This window comes from Oncorhynchus mykiss, chromosome 1 (genome assembly GCF_013265735.2).
Source record: "Oncorhynchus mykiss isolate Arlee chromosome 1, USDA_OmykA_1.1, whole genome shotgun sequence".
Lineage (NCBI taxonomy): Eukaryota > Metazoa > Chordata > Actinopteri > Salmoniformes > Salmonidae > Oncorhynchus > Oncorhynchus mykiss.
Window position 1 is genome coordinate 81,001,156 of NC_048565.1, and position 18,397 is coordinate 81,019,552.

General features: G+C 43.2%; 1 protein-coding gene across 2 annotated transcripts in view; it reads left to right on the forward strand.

The window, feature by feature from the left end:
- The first annotated feature begins 13,549 nt into the window (after positions 1-13,549).
- The window catches only part of LOC110532748 (tau-tubulin kinase 1), a 41,901-nt gene continuing 37,053 nt past the window's right edge, over positions 13,550-18,397 (forward strand). Inside the window, exons 1-3 of one of the 2 annotated variants that reach the window (XM_036986726.1) lie at positions 13,550-13,902; positions 15,858-16,016; positions 17,651-17,798. In XM_036986726.1, coding sequence (XP_036842621.1) covers positions 15,909-16,016; positions 17,651-17,798 — 256 coding nt within the window. In that variant the 5' untranslated portion in view covers positions 13,550-13,902; positions 15,858-15,908. The remainder of the gene's footprint in view (positions 13,903-15,857; positions 16,017-17,650; positions 17,799-18,397) is intronic. The other variant, XM_021616873.2, reaches the window with a different exon arrangement.

Sequence of the window (18,397 nt, forward strand, 5' to 3'; positions counted from 1 at the left end):
GTAATTGTGTAAAGGCGGGGATGCAGGGTTGTGATCCAATGAAAACTACTGTGCTCTCTCTAGTTCCTCAACCGCACATCTAGGATAGCTAAAAAAAAATGCATCTTATCGTTGAAGACTTCTTTGAGTCATAAAAGTGCATTGAAATTGGTAAGACCAGGGGTGGGGTGTGTGTCTTTTTGTCAATAACAGCTGGTTCGCGATGTCTAATATTAAAGAAGTCTCGAGGTATTGGTCGCCTGAGGTAGAGTACCTTATGATAAGCTGTCGACAACACTATCTAACAAGAGAGTTCTCATGTAACGGCATTCAGAGGTGGAAGAAGGAGAGGACCAAAGCGCAGCGTTCATCTTTTTAATGTAAAACTGAACACTTAAAAAATACAAAACAACAAAGTGACAACAGAAACAGTTCTCTGGTGCAGACACACAAAGACTGAAAATAACCACCCACAAAACACAAAGGAAAACAGGCTACCTAAATATGGTTCTCAATCAGGGACAACGATTGACAGCTGCCTCTGATTGAGAACCATACCAGGCCAAACACAGAAATAGAAAATCATAGAAAAACTGACATAGACAACCCACCCAACTCACGCCCTGACCATACTAAAACAAAAGAACTAAGGTCAGAACGTGACAGTAACCCCCCCCCCCAAAGGTGCGGACTCCGGCCGCAAAACCTAAACCTACAGTGGCGGCTCCGGCGCGGGACGTGGACCCCACTTCACCACAGTTTTTGTCCGCCTCCTCAACCGCCCCCGTGGCCTCTTACGAGCGGCGACCCTCGCCGCCGACCTCCGACCGGGGACCCTAGCCATGGGTCCCGAATGGACGGGAGATTCCGGCAGCGCCGGAGTGAAGGACGACTCCAGCAGCGCCGGACAGACGGGAGACTCCGGCTGCTCCGGAGTGAAGGGCGATTCCGGCATCGCCGGTGTGACAGGCGACTCTGGCAGCTCCTGGCTGACAGGCGACTCTGGCAGCTCCTGGCTGACTGGCGGCTCAGGACAGACTGGGAGACTCTGGCAGCTCATGACAGACTGGGAGACTCTGGCAGCTCAGGACAGACTGGGAGACTCTGGCAGCTCATGACAGACTGGGAGACTCTGGCAGCTCACGACAGACTGGGAGACTCTGGCAGCTCACGACAGACTGGGAGACTCTGGCAGCTCACGACAGACTGGGAGACTCTGGCAGCTCACGACAGACTGGGAGACTCTGGCAGCTCACGACAGACTGGGAGACTCTGGCAGCTCACGACAGACTGGGAGACTCTGGCAGCTCACGACAGACTGGGAGACTCTGGCAGCTCAGGACAGACGGGAGACTCTGGCAGCTCAGGACAGACGGGAGACTCTGGCAGCTCAGGACAGACAGGAGACTCTGGCAGCTCAGGACAGACTGGGAGACTCTGGCAGCTCAGGACAGACTGGGAGACTCTGGCAGCTCAGGACAGACTGAGAGACTCTGGCAGCTCAGGACAGACTGGGAGACTCTGGCAGCTCAGGACAGACTGGGAGACTCTGGCAGCTCAGGACAGACTGGGAGACTCTGGCAGCTCAGGACAGACGGGAGACTCTGGCAGCGCCGAAGAGGAGGGAGCACCTGTAGGCAGAAGAAGGAGAGACAGCCTGGTGCGGGGGGGGGGGGGGGCTGGTACATGGAGGGCTGGTACACCGGAGGGCTGGTACATGGAGGTGGCACCGGATAGACCGGACCGTGAAGGCGCACAGGAGGTCTCGAGCACCGAGCCTGCCCAACCCTACCTGGTTGAATGCTTCCCGTAGCCAGGCCAGTGCGACGAGGTGGAATAGCCCGCACTGGGCTGTGCTGGCGAACCGGGGACACCATGCGTAGGGCTGGTGCCATGTACACCGGCCCGAGGAGACGCACAGGAGACCAGATGCGCTGAGCCGGCTTCATGGCACCTGGCTCGATGTCCACTCTAGCCCAGCCAATACGAGGAGCTGGGATGTACCGCACCGGGGACACCGTGCGCCTCACAGCATAACACGTTGCCTGCCCGGTTCCTCTCTCTCCTACCTGAACTCGTCTCACTCCCCGTGTGCCACCCCCCAATACATTTTTGGTTGCTGCCTCTCGGGCTTCCTTCCGCGCCGCCGTGATGACTCCATTCGCCGGTATCCCTCCTCACACTGCTCCAGAGAATCCCAGGCGGGCTCCGGCATTCTCCCTGGGTCGACTGACCACCTGTCTATCTCCTCCCAAGTTGTGACATAGTCCAGATCTCGCTCCCATGTCCAGGAGTCCTGTGACCGCTGCTGCTGCTGCTGCCCGTTACCACGCTGCTTGGTCCTTTTTTGGTGGGTGGTTCTGTAACGGCATTCAGAGGTGGAAGAAGGAGAGGACCAAAGCGCCGCTTCTGGGTGAGCATTTTCTTCTTTGCTAATGGCCTTATAGAGTTGGTTGAGAGCTTCGCTTTGTGGTGATAAATAGATGGCTACGAATAATACAGATGAGATGTCACGTTCTGACCTTAGTTCCTTTGTTTTGACTTTTGTTTTAGTATGGTCAGGGCGTGAGTTGGGTGGGTTGTCTATGTTAGTTTTTCTATGACTTTCTATTTCTGTGTTTGGCCTGATATGGTTCTCAATCAGAGGCAGCTGTCAATCGTTGTCCCTGATTGAGAACCATATTTAGGTAGCCTGTTTTCCTTTGTGTTTTGTGGGTGGACACAAAGGTCAGAACGTGACAGTACCCCCCCCAAAGGTGAGGACTCCGGCCGCAAAACCTAAACCTACAGTGGCGGCTCCGGCGCGGGACGTGGACCCCACTTCACCACAGTTTTTGTCCGCCGACTCCCTTCGGTGGGAGTTGTGACAGTAAGTGTTTAATGTGTTCACCTGTTTTTCAGACTGCACCTGTGTCAATCTAAAGACGAGGCCCAGTTCCCATAAAGGAAGGTGCCACATCCACTAAATAATCTAGCTTTGACAAAGTCGAAACGAGTCAGTTTTTTTAAGAATAAAAGCACCATGCATAGAAAACCATTTTTCTTTTGATATTTTTGGGAGATCACCTTTTCTACTCTTCCATTTCTTAAATGATTATTACATGGTCTATGTGCTGCAAATCACACAACAATATGGATTTAAGAGGCCAAATTAAATTAGTTAAGTGAGATTATTGAGAGACCTTCCAGAGATATATATTTTTTTTATTTCACCTTTATTTAACCAGGTAGGCAAGTTGAGAACAAGTTCTCATTTACAATTGCGACCTGGCCAAGATAAAGCAAAGCAGTTTGACACATACAACAACACAGAGTTACACATGGAGTGAAACAAACATACAGTCAATAATACAGTAGAAAAATAAGTCTATATACAATGTGAGCAAATGAGGTGAGATAAGGGAGGTAAAGGCAACAAAAAAAAGGCCATGGTGGCGAAGTAAATACAATATAGCAAGTAAAACACTGGAATGGTAGATTTGCAGTGGAAGAATGTGCAAGGTAGAGATAGAAATAATGGGGTGCAAAGGGGCAAAATAAATAAATACAGTAGGGGGAGTGGTAGTTGTCTGGGCTAAATAATATATGGGCTACAGTGCCTTGCGAAAGTATTCGGCCCCCTTGAACTTTGCGACCTTTTGCCACATTTCAGGCTTCAAACATAAAGATAAAAAACTGTCTTTTTTTGTGAAGAATCAACAACAAGTGGGACACAATCATGAAGTGGAACGACATTTATTGGATATTTCAAACTTTTTTAACAAATCAAAAACAGAAAAATTGGGCGTGCAAAATTATTCAGCCCCTTTACTTTCAGTGCAGCAAACTCTCTCCAGAAGTTCAGTGAGGATCTCTGAATGATCCAATGTTGACCTAAATGACTAATGATGATAAATACAATCCACCTGTGTGTAATCAAGTCTCCCTATAAATGCACCTGCACTGTGATAGTCTCAGAGGTCCGTTAAAAGCGCAGAGTGCATCATGAAGAACAAGGAACACACCAGGCAGGTCCGAGATACTGTTGTGAAGAAGTTTAAAGCCGGATTTGGAAACAAAAAGATTTCCCAAGCTTTAAACATCCCAAGGAGCACTGTGCAAGCGATAATATTGAAATGGAAGGAGTATCAGACCACTGCAAATCTACCAAGACCTGGCCGTCCCTCTAAACTTTCAGCTCATACAAGGAGAAGACTGATCAGAGATGCAGCCAAGAGGCCCATGATCACTCTGGATGAACTGCAGAGATCTACAGCTGAGGTGGGAGACTCTGTCCATAGGACAACAATCAGTCGTATATTGCACAAATCTGGCCTTTATGGAAGAGTGGCAAGAAGAAAGCCATTTCTTAAAGATATCCATAAAAACTGTTTAAAGTTTGCCACAAGCCACCTGGGAGACACACCAAACATGTGGAAGAAGGTGCTCTGGTCAGATGAAACCAAAATTGAACTTTTTGGCAACAATGCAAAACGTTATGTTTGGCGTAAAAGCAACACCCTGAACACACCATCCCCACTGTCAAACATGGTGGTGGCAGCATCATGGTTTGGGCCTGCTTTTCTTCAGCAGGGACAGGGAAGATGGTTAAAATTGATGGGAAGATGGATGGAGCCAAATACAAGACCATTCTGGAAGAAAACCTGATGGAGTCTGCAAAAGACCTGAGACTGGGACGGAGATTTGTCTTCCAACAAGACAATGATCCAAAATATAAAGCGAAATCTACAATGGAATGGTTCAAAAATAAACATATCCAGGTGTTAGAATGGCCAAGTCAAAGTCCAGACCTGAATCCAATCGAGAATCTGTGGAAAGAACTGAAAACTGCTGTTCACAAATGCTCTCCATCCAACCTCACTGAGCTCGAGCTGTTTTGCAAGGAGGAATGGGAAAAAATGTCAGTCTCTCGATGTGCAAAACTGATAGAGACATACCCCAAGCGACTTACAGCTGTAATCGCAGCAAAAGGTGGCGCTACAAAGTATTAACTTAAGGGGGCTGAATAATTTTGCACGCCAAATTTTTCAGTTTTTGATTTGTTAAAAAAGTTTGAAATATCCAATAAATGTTGTTCCACTTCATGATTGTGTCCCACTTGTTGTTGATTCTTCACAAAAAATACAGTTTTATATCTTTATGTTTGAAGCCTGAAATGTGGCAAAAGGTCGCAAAGTTCAAGGGGGCCGAATACTTTCGCAAGGCACTGTATGTACAGGTGCAGTAATCTGTGAGCTGCTCTGACAGTTGGTGCTTAAAGCTAGTCAGGGAGATAAGTGTTTCCAGTTTCAGAGATTTTTGTAGTAGATGTTTGTGGATAAAGGTAGGCCTATATGTTTTCAGATTACTGTGACCATGGCCAAGTATAGGTTCCAACTAACACTCACATCTCATATCAATTGTCATTGTTTTACATCGGATTATAGCAGAATTCTAGATGAGTCCGGCCAATGCACCATTACCACAAATCCACAAATGTTTTCCCCATCTGGACAATCCCCCCACATACAATCTCTTCAATTCAGTACATGCACATTGCACACAGCATATTGCCAGTGTTCCCTTTCTTGTAATTTTTCTTAAGCGAGCGAGTTAAGCACGTACACGCGGTAACCATCAGGAGGTTAGACATCTCATTAGCAGACATATTGCTGGTGGGTATATTTACATGTCTCTGTACATTTAGATGAACAATGATAAAAGGTCCATCCGCTAAAGCATTCAAAGTACTGTTAGTATCGTTTAAAACTTAGGACTCACTCAATCAAGCTAAAACGTTATTCTCAGGGCAAAGACAAACTAGTTTGCATAATTGTCAACATTACAAATGAAGAGTTTTGAACAATCACTTGCTCGTTTTGGGTTATTGGTAGTTGACAGCATTGCTGGAACATAGAGATCAATATGTTCTCTTGTTATCAGGGATCAAACTCCTCTTCTTAAACAACACTGTGTAATGAAGGGACAAGGGACACCTCTAGGCTTTCCCAATAACTCAAATCACTCAATAGATCTTTATTATGGGTTTAATACAGGTGCATAAGGTAATTGCCGTCCTTGTGCTGACAAGTAATATTTCTTTACAAATGTCTGTACAAACCGAGCTCTTACGTAAGACAGATTTGATGGCTGAATTCATGAGACGCAAACACCTGTGAAGAGGACCTTCACATTGAGCCAGACTAACATACTGTAAATTAAGTGTCCGAATACAGGTGACTTTCTGTAGGTGCAAGGACTGGATGGAGACTGATAACTATTAAGCAGCTTTATCGGGTCAAACCACATTAAACACCATCAGCCACGGAACTAGAACTGTCTGTCACTTCCTGTATCAATAAAGTTTAACCCCACACAGTCAAAGCATTGGCCAATAGGAAAACAGATCATTTGTATCAGGTAAAGAAATAGGTAAACACAGTTATTTCCTGTAAAACAGATTCACCACATATTAGCACTGTGTATAACTGACATATAAATTAAATAATTACTCAGGAAATAATCCCACAATACTAACACTGATTTGAAGGGCATGTTGTATTACCAAATGCATCAATACTAGACTTGGAGGTGGTCTTCAGGAGTGTCAAAATACATGGATATAACATATGGACCACTGAAAAAGGAAAAATACTTATTTTAACTTGATACAACAATTTAAGAAATTAGAAGTTTGGAAGCAAACAGAAATGTAATTTTATAATACTGCCTTCTTACAGCTCGGGACTTCAGTAACTATTAGGCTAACTATTTAGCAGTCTTATGGCTTGGGGTTAAACGCTGTTCAGGGTCCTGTTGGTTCCATACTTGATGAATCGTACCGCTAGCCGTGCTGTAGCAGAGAGAACAGTCTATGAAGTCCCATGCAGATGAATGATGTGCCAACTACTATCCTAAACACTACAGATGGAGGATCTTAGTTTGAGCCAGTTTACTACAGCAGGAAAATAATCCTGCAGCAACAGGAAATATGAATTATTATGTGGATTATAATTAATGGACATTTTATAGAGGTTGATACACTTTGCATTAGGTAAAATCAAGTCTCAAATGTCAAAGTGAAAATTACAAATCTTAGAAGCCTTTTAAAACTCAAATTCATTACAAGTTTGCATTTACTGCTTTGCAGGAAAATTGACAGCTGCAGAGGGACTCTGGTTTCTTATAGGCCTAACTGGAGCCTTAAAAACAACACACTGAAGTGTAAATACATTAAATGAAAGGAAAGCCCCTCCCAAAACGTTTATTTTTAAAGAAGAGCACAGACATGTAGTTCCACAAAACAAAAAAAAACACGAGGGCAACAAATAGGGTGGAGATAAGAAGACGGTGGCCCAGATTAGCCTGTAAATTAACTGCCACCCAGTTTGAGAACAGAGTAGCACCTAAGATGATGAGGCAATTAACCAACATGGAGAGAAGGAAGGCAAAAGAGTAACAAACAAACAGAACAGAACATTCTCTGATGTCATAGTAGCAAATGTTGGGACATTGGATGCAACAGTTTTATTCTAAAAAAGGAGCTGCCAAAAAGAAACATTTTATTCATAAGGTCATTATGAAAGAAGTCAATGGGTGCAATAAATTGATGTTTCCTTCAATACTTGCTGTTCAGTTATTGCTGGCTTTTGAAATACAGTGCCTTCGGAAAGTATTTAGACCCCTTGACTTTTTCCACATTTTGTTGTGTTACAGCCCAGATCTAAAATTGCGTATATAGTTTTTCCACCCCTCCTTAATCTACACACAATGCCCCAAAAACAGTTTTTAGAAAATGTTGCTAATTTATTTTTTTAAAACACGGAAATATCACGTTTACATAAGTATTCAGACCCTTTACTCAGTACTTTATTGAAACACCTAAGAACATCTTCTTGGGTATGATGCTACAAGCTTGGCACACCTGTATTTGGGTAATTTCTCCCATTCTTCTCTGTAGATCCTCTTAAGCTCTGTCAGGTTGGATGGGGAGCGTCACTGCACAGCTATTTGCAGGTCTTTCTAGAGCTGTTCGACCGGGTTCAATTCTGGGCTCTGGCTGGGCCACTCAAAGCATTCAGAGACTTGTCCCGAAGCCACTCCTGCGTTGTCTTGGCTGTGTGCTTAGGGTGGTTGTTGTGTTGGAAGGTAAACCTTCACCCCAGTCTGAGGTCCTGAGCGCTATGGAGCAGGTTTTCATCAAGGATCTCTCTGTACTTTACTCTACCACAAAAGCCTGATTGGTAGAGGGCTGCAGAGATGGTTGTCCTTCTAGAACGTTCTCCCATCTCCACAGAGGAAATCTAGACCATTGGGTTCTTGGTCACCTCTCTGACCATGGCCCTTCTCCCCGGATTGCTCAGTCTGGCCGGTGGCCAGCTCTAAGAAGAGTCTTGGTGGTTTCAAACGTCATCCATTTAAGAATTATGGAGGCCAATGTGTTCTTGGACCTTCAATGCTGCAGAAATGTTTTGGTACCCTTCCCCAGATCTGTGCCTCGACACAATCCTATCTCGGAGCTCTACGGACAGTTCCTTTGACCTTATGGCTTCGTTTTTGCTCTGACGTTCACTGCCAACTGTGGGACCTTATATAGACAGGTGTGTGCCTTTTCAAATCATGTCCAATCAATTACATTTATCACAGGTGGACTCCAATCAAGTTGTAGAAACATCAAGGATGATCAATGGAAACAGGATGCACCTGACCTCAATTTCGAGTCTAATAACAAAGGGTCTGAAAACTTATGTAAATAAGCTATATCTGTTTTTTTTAAATATAAATATATAATTTGCAAACATTTCTAAAAGCCTGTTTTTACTTTGTCAATATTGGGTATTGTGTGTCGATTGCTGAAAAAAATAATTCAAATAAACCTGTATCGTAAACAACATGTGGAAAAAGTCAAGGGATCTGAATACTTTCCGAAGGCACTGTACCTAAGTCAGTAAGTAATAAATGTTCCAGTCTAGTGTGGTGATACTTCATTATTGTAGCTCCAAGCACACTTGCATTGAATAGCTTTAGTAACTGAACAGATAGCAGCTGGGAATGGCTTTGGGGGCCAAAAGAGAGATTTCCTGTCGAAACTGTAGGTAATGGAACCTTTGAACTGGGACAGGAACTCCCACCTAGACACAGACAGTCTTAGGAAGACAAAAAAACGTTTCAATCCCCATGTAGACTAACTGCTGCCAGTGTTTCTATAGCTTTCTTGCAACTATGTTAGATGAAACAACACAAAACAAAAAAGACCTAACAAGAGGTAAATTAAAAACGAGGCAATTGTACAGCATCACCGGTTGTCATCATGGGACAGGGTTTGCAGAAGAAATGGTAGACTTTCTTAGTGAGAAAGGCAGGTATAAAAAACAGAAGTGGACACTCTTGTACTGTACTCATAGTTCAGCTTTTTAGTGCAGCATCTCGAAACAACCAATGCATCAAGATCATGACGTATGTTGAAAAGCTGACTGAAATACCAAAAGAACCAATGTTTTTTTAAATTAAATACCCCAATTAACCATGGATGATAAAAAAAAGTGATGATGAATGTGCCACACTACAAGCAATGTACCACAAGCATCTATCACAACTATCTCGACCAGCTTAAAATCCAAGCTGGTCTAAACTGAATTTTCCAGCAGGGCCCCATATGCAATTATGCAGTCCAATACATCCACAGTGAGGTTTCAACTGATTTTTACTATTTGTCTTTAGTTTAAATGTTTTAATAACATTTCAACCTTGTTTAACATTACCTAGTCCAATTGTGGCATAACTGTAGGCCTATTTGTTTGCATCCGTTTCAATGCGGTGCTCATATTTTGAAGGTGAACTGCTGATTCCACTATTGTTGGAATGTTGCTCACTTCCAATATCATTAATGTTGCACACTTCACAGTTGTCACTTACGCAGCCACTCCACTCTCATTACAGTTTCTTCTGTGTTTCTGAGAGCTTATCCTGCAGCCGTTTTTTTTCTCCAGTCCAAGAACTTACATCTCGCTTGATTGGCCTGCCATCCCGAAAGGAACCTTCTGCAAATTAAATAGTGATTGCAACTTGCAACGTCCTCTCAGAAACGTCTATATGAACACACCATACGGATGATCCTATTGAGAGTCTTGAGCAGATCGACCCCTAGCCTTTTGAAGGCCCTAAGCGAGATTTGGTACATTGTAAAGGAAAAATGTTGCAGTTCTAAAACTAATGTCATGCAATTCTACTCATTTTGCCATGAGGTGGTGATTGTTCTTTTGCAGTTTTATAGCTAATTTCATGCAATTCTGCACATTCAAATCAATTCCTACAATTCTAGGCATTTTGCCTCGACTAATGCCATTTTCATACGATATCTGAGTGAGAGTGACTAACAAAACCAATGCCCTGTGTGCCCAGTCTGTAATTTGATGATGATTAGGCTACTACTTGGTTTAGATAGCTGGCTAGACTACCTTACCTAGCAATATAAAATGTTTTTGCTAACATGGGCTTTGAGTGACTGTGATTGACTGACATAACAAGTGAAAAACTGCTGATGCACTACCAAATGTCCAACTTGTAGCTTGTGTATTCCATCTGTATAACTCTCAACAGTAAGTTGAGTCCGCAACTGAGTTACTTAACATAAAATAAATAAAAAATAAAGTCTGTAAACTCTGGTCTTGAGGGCCAAATATCAAGGTAAAATGCACGACTGATCATTTTCATTTATCTGTGGGAAAACAGTGCCCTCTTGTGCGTAAAATTAAATATCCACAAAAGAGGCCATGGGAGATTCAGTGTGAGATTGTGCATTAGGGCATTGCCCTAATAGTCTACGCCACATATGTCAGAGTCAAGGCCCGCGGGCCACATCCGGCCCGCAAGAAGGTTTTTTACGGCCCCTGGGATGATCTTAATTTATTATTAGAACCGGCCCGCAGCAAGCCGGCAGCCCGCAGATCTTTTACACGCACCAATACTACATTTCCCACAATGCAAAGGTGACGCACCGAGCAGTAGGCTGCTTCATTTCAATATTTATTGGCACAGCAGTCGTCAGCATCACAGTAAAATTAACTTTCAGATACCCATCAAAAATGGCAAAACGGAAGGTGGATACTGAGAACCGGGGGTTTCAAACAAGGTGGGAGTCGGAGTATATGTTCACGAAGGTAGCTGGAAAACCTGTGTGTCTTCTGTGTGGAGAAAGTGTGGCGGTACTGAAAGAGTATAATCTGAGACGACATTATGAAACGAAACACGCGGACACACACGCGGACGCAACTGTCAAGGCCAGTTTTATTTTGGCAGAAGAGATCGCTAAATCAGCCCGGCCATTTACGGAGGGGGATTTCATCAAAAACTGCATGATTAAAGTTTGTGACGAAGTTTGCCCAGAAAAAAGGCAACTCTTTTTAAATGTGAGTCTGAGCAGAAACACCATTGCCGAGAGAGTAGACCAGTTGTCCATCAATCTAAAAGAGCAGCTTGTGAAAAAGGGAAAAGATTTTATTGCATATTCCTTGGCTGTGGATGAGAGCACCGACATTTCTGACATTGCCCAGTTGTCAATTTTCATCCGCGGAGTGGACTCCAACCTAAGCGTGACAGAGGAGTTTTTGGCTTTACGTCCTATGCATGGCACAACTACGGGGCATGATTTGTATGAAGAGGTGTCAAGATGTGTAAATGAGATGGAGCTGCCTTGGGAAAAACTCGTGGGTTTGACAACCGACGGAGCACCTGCGATGTGTGGACACAGGAGCGGACTGGTGGCGAAGATACGGGAAAAGATGCAAGAGGAAAACGCGACAGGTGAGCTGACAGCTTATCATTGTATCATACACCAGGAAGCGTTGTGCGGTAAAGCCTTGAAAATGGAGCATGTAATGAGCATCATCACGCGCACAGTTAACTTTATCAGAGCCAAAGGTTTGAATCACCGCCAGTTCAAGGCATTTCTGACGGAGTTAGAAACGGAGCATGGTGATTTGCCTTATCACACAGAGGTGCGATGGCTAAGCCAGGGAAAGGTGCTTCAAAGATGTTTCGAGCTTCGTGAGGAGATTTGTCTGTTCTTGGACAGCAAAGGGAAAGACACAACACAACTCCGAGACGAAATGTTTCTGTGTGAAATGGCTTTTCTGTGTGACATTACGAGTCATCTGAATGCAATAAACTTGCAGCTGCAGGGTCGGGATCGTGTCATCTCTGATATGTACAGTACAGTGAAGGCATTTAAAACCAAACTGACTCTGTGGGAGACGCAGATGCGGAAAGAAAATTTGAGCCACTTTCCCAGCTGCCAGACCATGAAAGAGAAGCTCTCTACCAGTGCGTTCCCGAGCACACAGTTGGCTGATAAAATAGGTATGCTTGCCGCTGACTTTCGACGCCGATTTGCTGACTTTGAAGCACAAAAAAGCAGGTTGGAACTGCTCGGTAACCCATTTGCTGTTGACGTGGAAAGCTCACCACCAAACCTCCAAATGGAGTTGATTGACCTCCAATGCAATGATGCACTGAGGGCAAAATATGCGGCAGTGGGTGCTGCGGAGTTCGCCCGTTTCCTCCCCGGCACAATGCCCCAGCTGCGCATCCAGGCTGCTCAAACGTTGTCTATGTTTGGCAGCACATACCTGTGTGAACAACTGTTTTCTTTGATGAACCTGAACAAAACATCACACAGAAGTCGACTTACTGCTGAACACCTCCACTCAATTCTGAGGATTTCTTCAGCTCAGAGCCTTACCCCGAACATTGATGAACTTGTGGAAAAGATGGGACACCACCAAGTATCACCCTCAACCTCAAACAAGTGAACATTACTGTGCAATCACATATTTAGAGTTTTTACTCAGTTCAAGTTTAAAAGTTAAAATTTAATATTTGTTTTCACTGCATGTTACTTCTCCTTAAACAAAGTGTTGTTTTTGATTAATAGATTTTTGCACTTTATTTTTTTGTATTTCAATCCAATTATATTTTAAAAATATTTCAGTTGAGTGGATGATAGAAAATTGCTATTATTGTTTTTTCTTTGAAGTAAATTTAGCCCACTTTTGCTAAAATAGAAAATATAGTCTACTGATGGTGCCTTGAATACCGGTTTCTTTCATTTAATGTTCATGTTATGGGGATATTTATATAAAGGAAATTTGTCTTTTGTGTCTGTTGAAAATTAAAGATTACTGACAGAGCCATAAGAAAATATTGCTTTATTTATCTGATCATATTGTAATATATTTGTTAGGTTTTCAGTAGGTTCAATTAGGTTCACTAGACTATATGCGTCATTTAAAAAATTTTCAATGAACATTCGAACAGTCCGGCCCTCGTCTTGTAGCTGATTTTTTTATTTGGCCCTCCGTCCATTTGACTTTGACACCCCTGGTCTACGCTATGGCAGACACACTGTTAATTTGGTACTGCTACTGAAACTGCCACTTCTGGCACATGTGTCAATCCTCAATAGGCGCTTCTCGAGCGCTGCTCATCACGTTGCCACGCAACAACCATCCATGATCACGCAGGACCTAGCGCGTTGCATACTGGGAGTATCTCGGTGATGCTGATTCAGAGTCGCCAGTAGTTACCACAGCCACAAAGTCGTAAATCCCGCCTATTTCTACCATTTATATTCTTAAAATCTGATTTTAAACCTAATTCCCTAACCTTAACCACACTGCTAACCTTATGCCTAACCCTAACCTTAAATTAAGACCAAAAAGCAACAACAAAATCATGCATTTTTACGATAGCCAGACTTTTTGGCTGTGGTAACTAGTGGAAACCCTGATTCAGAGGAGTAGAACGAAGCGGATAACGGGGAGAATGGAGACTGGTGCAACGACAAACGACACATAGCCTATGTCTTTACCACGACCTCGCTCAAGAAATGATGCACCTCTCAAATTCCTCGCGCACCGAGGCCTTACACCGAAGTCAGAAGATAAGGTCTGGATGCAATGTTTTTCTCTTTGTTGAATTTACGTAAATGATCTTGCGGACATAAAGCACATTCAAAGGCATTGGCACCTTGGCTATAATAATGCTTATACACGGTCGCTCGCTTTGCTATGATAACTTGGGATAGCAAACGCCCCTTTGCTGTTTCTAGAGAAGAAAGAAATCTGGAATAGGTTATTGGCAATCTACAACACAATTATTGACAACGTTGCCAGATGATGTCAAGAGCTTAAACATGACAATTCGTTTATTTTACATCTATATAACAATAATCATTAATAATGTATTAAAAAAAATCACCCTATAATGCAGACTTACGTCAGGGATTTGATTCACTCACAACGGGAGATGGAGTCTGTTACAAGCATCTAATCGGGTTCCTTTGCGTGGGCTTTCCCGATTGTAAACGACATTTCCCGTAGTGCCACTTGCGTCCATCCCATGCAGTGGAATGTTGAATCGCGGTTGAAATGTGTGATATTGGTCAATTAGGTGATTCCCGAAATATTTTTTTAGGGGCAGAGTAAAGCTACACAACATACCCATTGGGCCAAGGGCGCAGTGCAATGGTGAATGTGTGCAATGGTGAATTATTGGAAAACGTCAAGCCTACTCTGGATGGACTGTGCGCGCCGCCTGACGCTCGAATGGTTGCCTACCCGTTGAGGGAGCACTGAAACTGCAGTGCGGAGAAAATGTAACAGTAGGAGGAGAATGATAGTAGAGCTTCTGTGCCCGGGGACTGCTGTTAGTTGCGATGAAGAGGTTGTGCCTTATGGAGTTATATCTAAGGAAAGCATATTAGAAACAGAACGAGTCCCTCCCCGTTGTAGCAGTAAGGTGGGAGCGCAAATGGCAATGCATAGGCCCAACCTCAGATAAGTGCAGTGGGCTACTGAAATGGTAGGCTACACCCTTGTTTTACATTTTAGTCGTTTAGCGGACGCTGTTATCCAGATCGACCTACAGCAGTGAGTGAATCCATACATTTTCGGGAATCGAAACCACAATTATCACAATTGTTACAATTGACCGCTGTCATTTAATTTTTTTTTTTTTTTTTAGATTTTGGTTAGTTACAGATTTTGAAGAATATAAAGACATGACTCCAATATATGAAGGGTTTTGCCAAATCTGGGTGTGTGGTATTGTAGTTGTTCAATCCAAAGTCCCTAATGCAGGTTGCTAAAACCTGGGAGAAGAAAAGGGAGATCAATGTTTCAAAAAAATGTCTGCCAGGTAAACTTAATAATTTTTTCATGAACTTTACTGTAATCAACTAAGTGTAAATTGGCATTATTGAACCTGGAATGGATTACATGACAGAGTTAATTAACGTGTATTTTGCTTTATTCCTTTACACTCCATTCCTCTGACATCTTTGAGAAGATTTGCAGAATCTGCCTGCTTGTTCTTCAGACTTGCATGTATTGTTGCATTGAGGGTATCTTCCGCACATTGTCTAGGGCAGTGGGAAGCTTCCACACTGGTGTGAGGCTCACCATGTTCTCTCATGCTTGTGCATTTGATTTGAGAATGCCTTGACCCCAGCTGTTCTAATAGGTGTGGTGTCTGGCAGGCAGCACAATCTTAGGGAATGCCAGCAGGTGTGTAAAATTATTTTTGGCCTGGATGGTGCTGTAATGAGTGGCGCTGTCCAATGTGCGATGAATGAAAAGAGCTTCTGTCACACCTGTGCTTATGGATTCCGTTTGCAGCGAATTTGTACGCAATCACACGTTTTAGCTCTAACTGTTGCTGTCCCTGGTGCTAAATCTGTGACCAACACGTTTGTTTTGAACGCAGGCCGCGGTGCTGTCTGTGGAGCTGAATTGTTTACTTATTAGCCCATAGACACATTTGGGGTTCAGAGGTGTTAGTGAGTGAGATGTCTCCAGTTTACAAGGGGTTTGTAGCCTACATTAGTGTGTTTTTCTTCCCAGGTAAATGGCTGAATCGAGTTGGGAGCTACTGTGCCTCTGTCTGGCCGACCAATGCAGTGTGTAGGGACGGTCGCCCAGCCCGACGAAAACATGAACGGAGCGGGGGAGCAGGTGGACATCCTGTCTCCCAACTGCATGGTAAAGGACCGATGGAAAGTGGTGAGTTTATTTATTTTCAGTGCCATTTTGACCATTTAATTGAGTCTCAGCGGAGTGATTGGTTGAATAATTGAGTAATTGATTGAAATTAAATTAAATTATTAGTTGAGAATCCCTGATTTGGAATATTCCTTACCCTGATGTGAACTAGCCTGGTCACAGCTGTTGGTGCTCTCTTGCCAAATCGTACGGTCAGTATGTTTCCATTAACTTGTCCAGTTATTTTTTGTCAGCATTTAGAAAGTTCCATATACATTAGATGTGACAATTGCCTGCTAGGGTCCGTTGACATATTTTGTCAATAAAAACAGCTGGGCGTAATGATGTCACACCAACAAACAATAAAACCATTTTTCACAAAAACCTAGTGTCAAAACAAATGATTGGTTGAAGTGTTTCCATAACCCATTTAGGCAAATTGCTCATGAATAAATAGTCGACAGCCTGTATACCCTCCCACCTATCTGATTCTTGTCTCAGGTAGCCCTCGAATGACGGCATGGCCAGATTGCAATAATTGACTGATATTTGCCATATTCTAATAATTCTCTGTCATGGGGAAATTTGCACTCCTGTAGATCTGAAATAATTGGATGGTGAAACTTGCCAGCCAACCAGAAAAGCAAGGTGAAGCAATTCAGGCATTCTTCAAAGTAAGGACATTCTTGTCCTGCAAATAAGCATTATTCTTTATAGTTGACAAAAGCGATTTAGCCAGCAGTAGGCATTTAGAATGAAATGTGGAGTGGAGTTTTATAGTTACACGATTGTCATCACGTGCCCTGTGTATCTTCAAAATTATTCGGCAGTCATTTATTCGAAAAACACAGTTTCCACCATCATTTGTCGCAATAAGAAAGTTAGACAAATGTTAAATCCATCCCTGATGGATAAAAATGTTATGGATCTTTAGAACCTTTCTGCTATATCTGCCTGCCTTTGTCATGGCTGAGTTCCTCCTCTTCGTCTGAAGAATACAAAATGAAAAACAAAGAATACAAAATGCAGCATGGTTCGTGTTCAACATGTTTTAATGAAAGACGATAACACAACACAAATACAAAAATAACAAACACGGCAAAAACCGAAACAGTCCTATCTGGTGTAGCAAACACAAAGACGGGAAACAATCACCCACAAAGTACCCACAGAATATGGCTGCCTAAATATGGTTCCCAATCAGAGACAACGATAGACAGCTGCCTCTAATTGAGAACCAATCTAGACAACCATAGACATACACCATACCTAGAAAGGAGACAGCCCCATAAACATACAAAAACCCATAGACAAGACAAAAACACATACATCACCCATGTCACACCCTGACCTAACCAAAATAACAAGGAAAAACAAAGAATACTAAGGTCAGGGTGTGACAGCCTTTCCATTACACATTGCAATAAAAACATTTTGTAGAATAAACCTGGGTCAATGGAAACCTGCCTAGTGCTAGGTGTAACAATGATTATATGAGTTAGCGAGACAGCACAAACAGTTTTGGGACCAGGCTAGTTGAGAACTAGCATTTCTTTTAATGTTCACTTTAAAGAACAGACAGCAAGCCATAATTAGCAGACATCCACATTACTCAGTTTTTCACAGTGTTTATTCTTCTCTGCCACCACTTCCAGCTGAAGAAGATTGGTGGGGGAGGTTTTGGTGAGATCTATGAAGCATTGGACCTGCTGACCAGGGAGAATGTGGCTCTAAAGGTAGAGTCAGCCCAGCAGCCTAAACAGGTTCTCAAGATGGAGGTGGCCGTCCTCAAGAAACTGCAAGGTAAGGGCCTTTGTGGTTGAGCAGTAACACACACACACACACATACACACATCCACACACATGTTACAGGTGTGGTTAAGCACCTGTAACGCTACCCATACAAAGCACGTATTAAATCCCCAAAGGTTGTGGGTTCAGTCCCTGGGACAGCCTTTGCCAGTCTTTCCCTCCTCCTGCACTATACTGTATATAGCCCTCAGTGATGGAATTCCACTCTCCTGTTATGAAATAGATAGAAAGTGCAAGTTAAGGGCAGGTATCTATCAAGGAGGGATAGGGATCACTAAGGACATGGATCAATCAATGGCAACATCACCTTGTACATGAATAAGCATGGCGAGGTTAATTAAGTTGTCTATCTATGGTCTACAGTGAAGTGAGGTAAACGTTCGTCTGTCTAGCTATTTGATTAGTGTTATTGGCATCTGTCTGGACAAGGTTGAAGGTGTGGTAATTGTTTGTTTTGCTCGGGGGTTGGATGAGTTGGATAGTCAATCGGTTGACATGTCTGTTGCACTGGGGTTTATACTGCTTTGTGCAAAATTATATTTCGGCATTGAGTGTTTCACATTGTTCGAATCCCGTAAAAAACAGCTTGC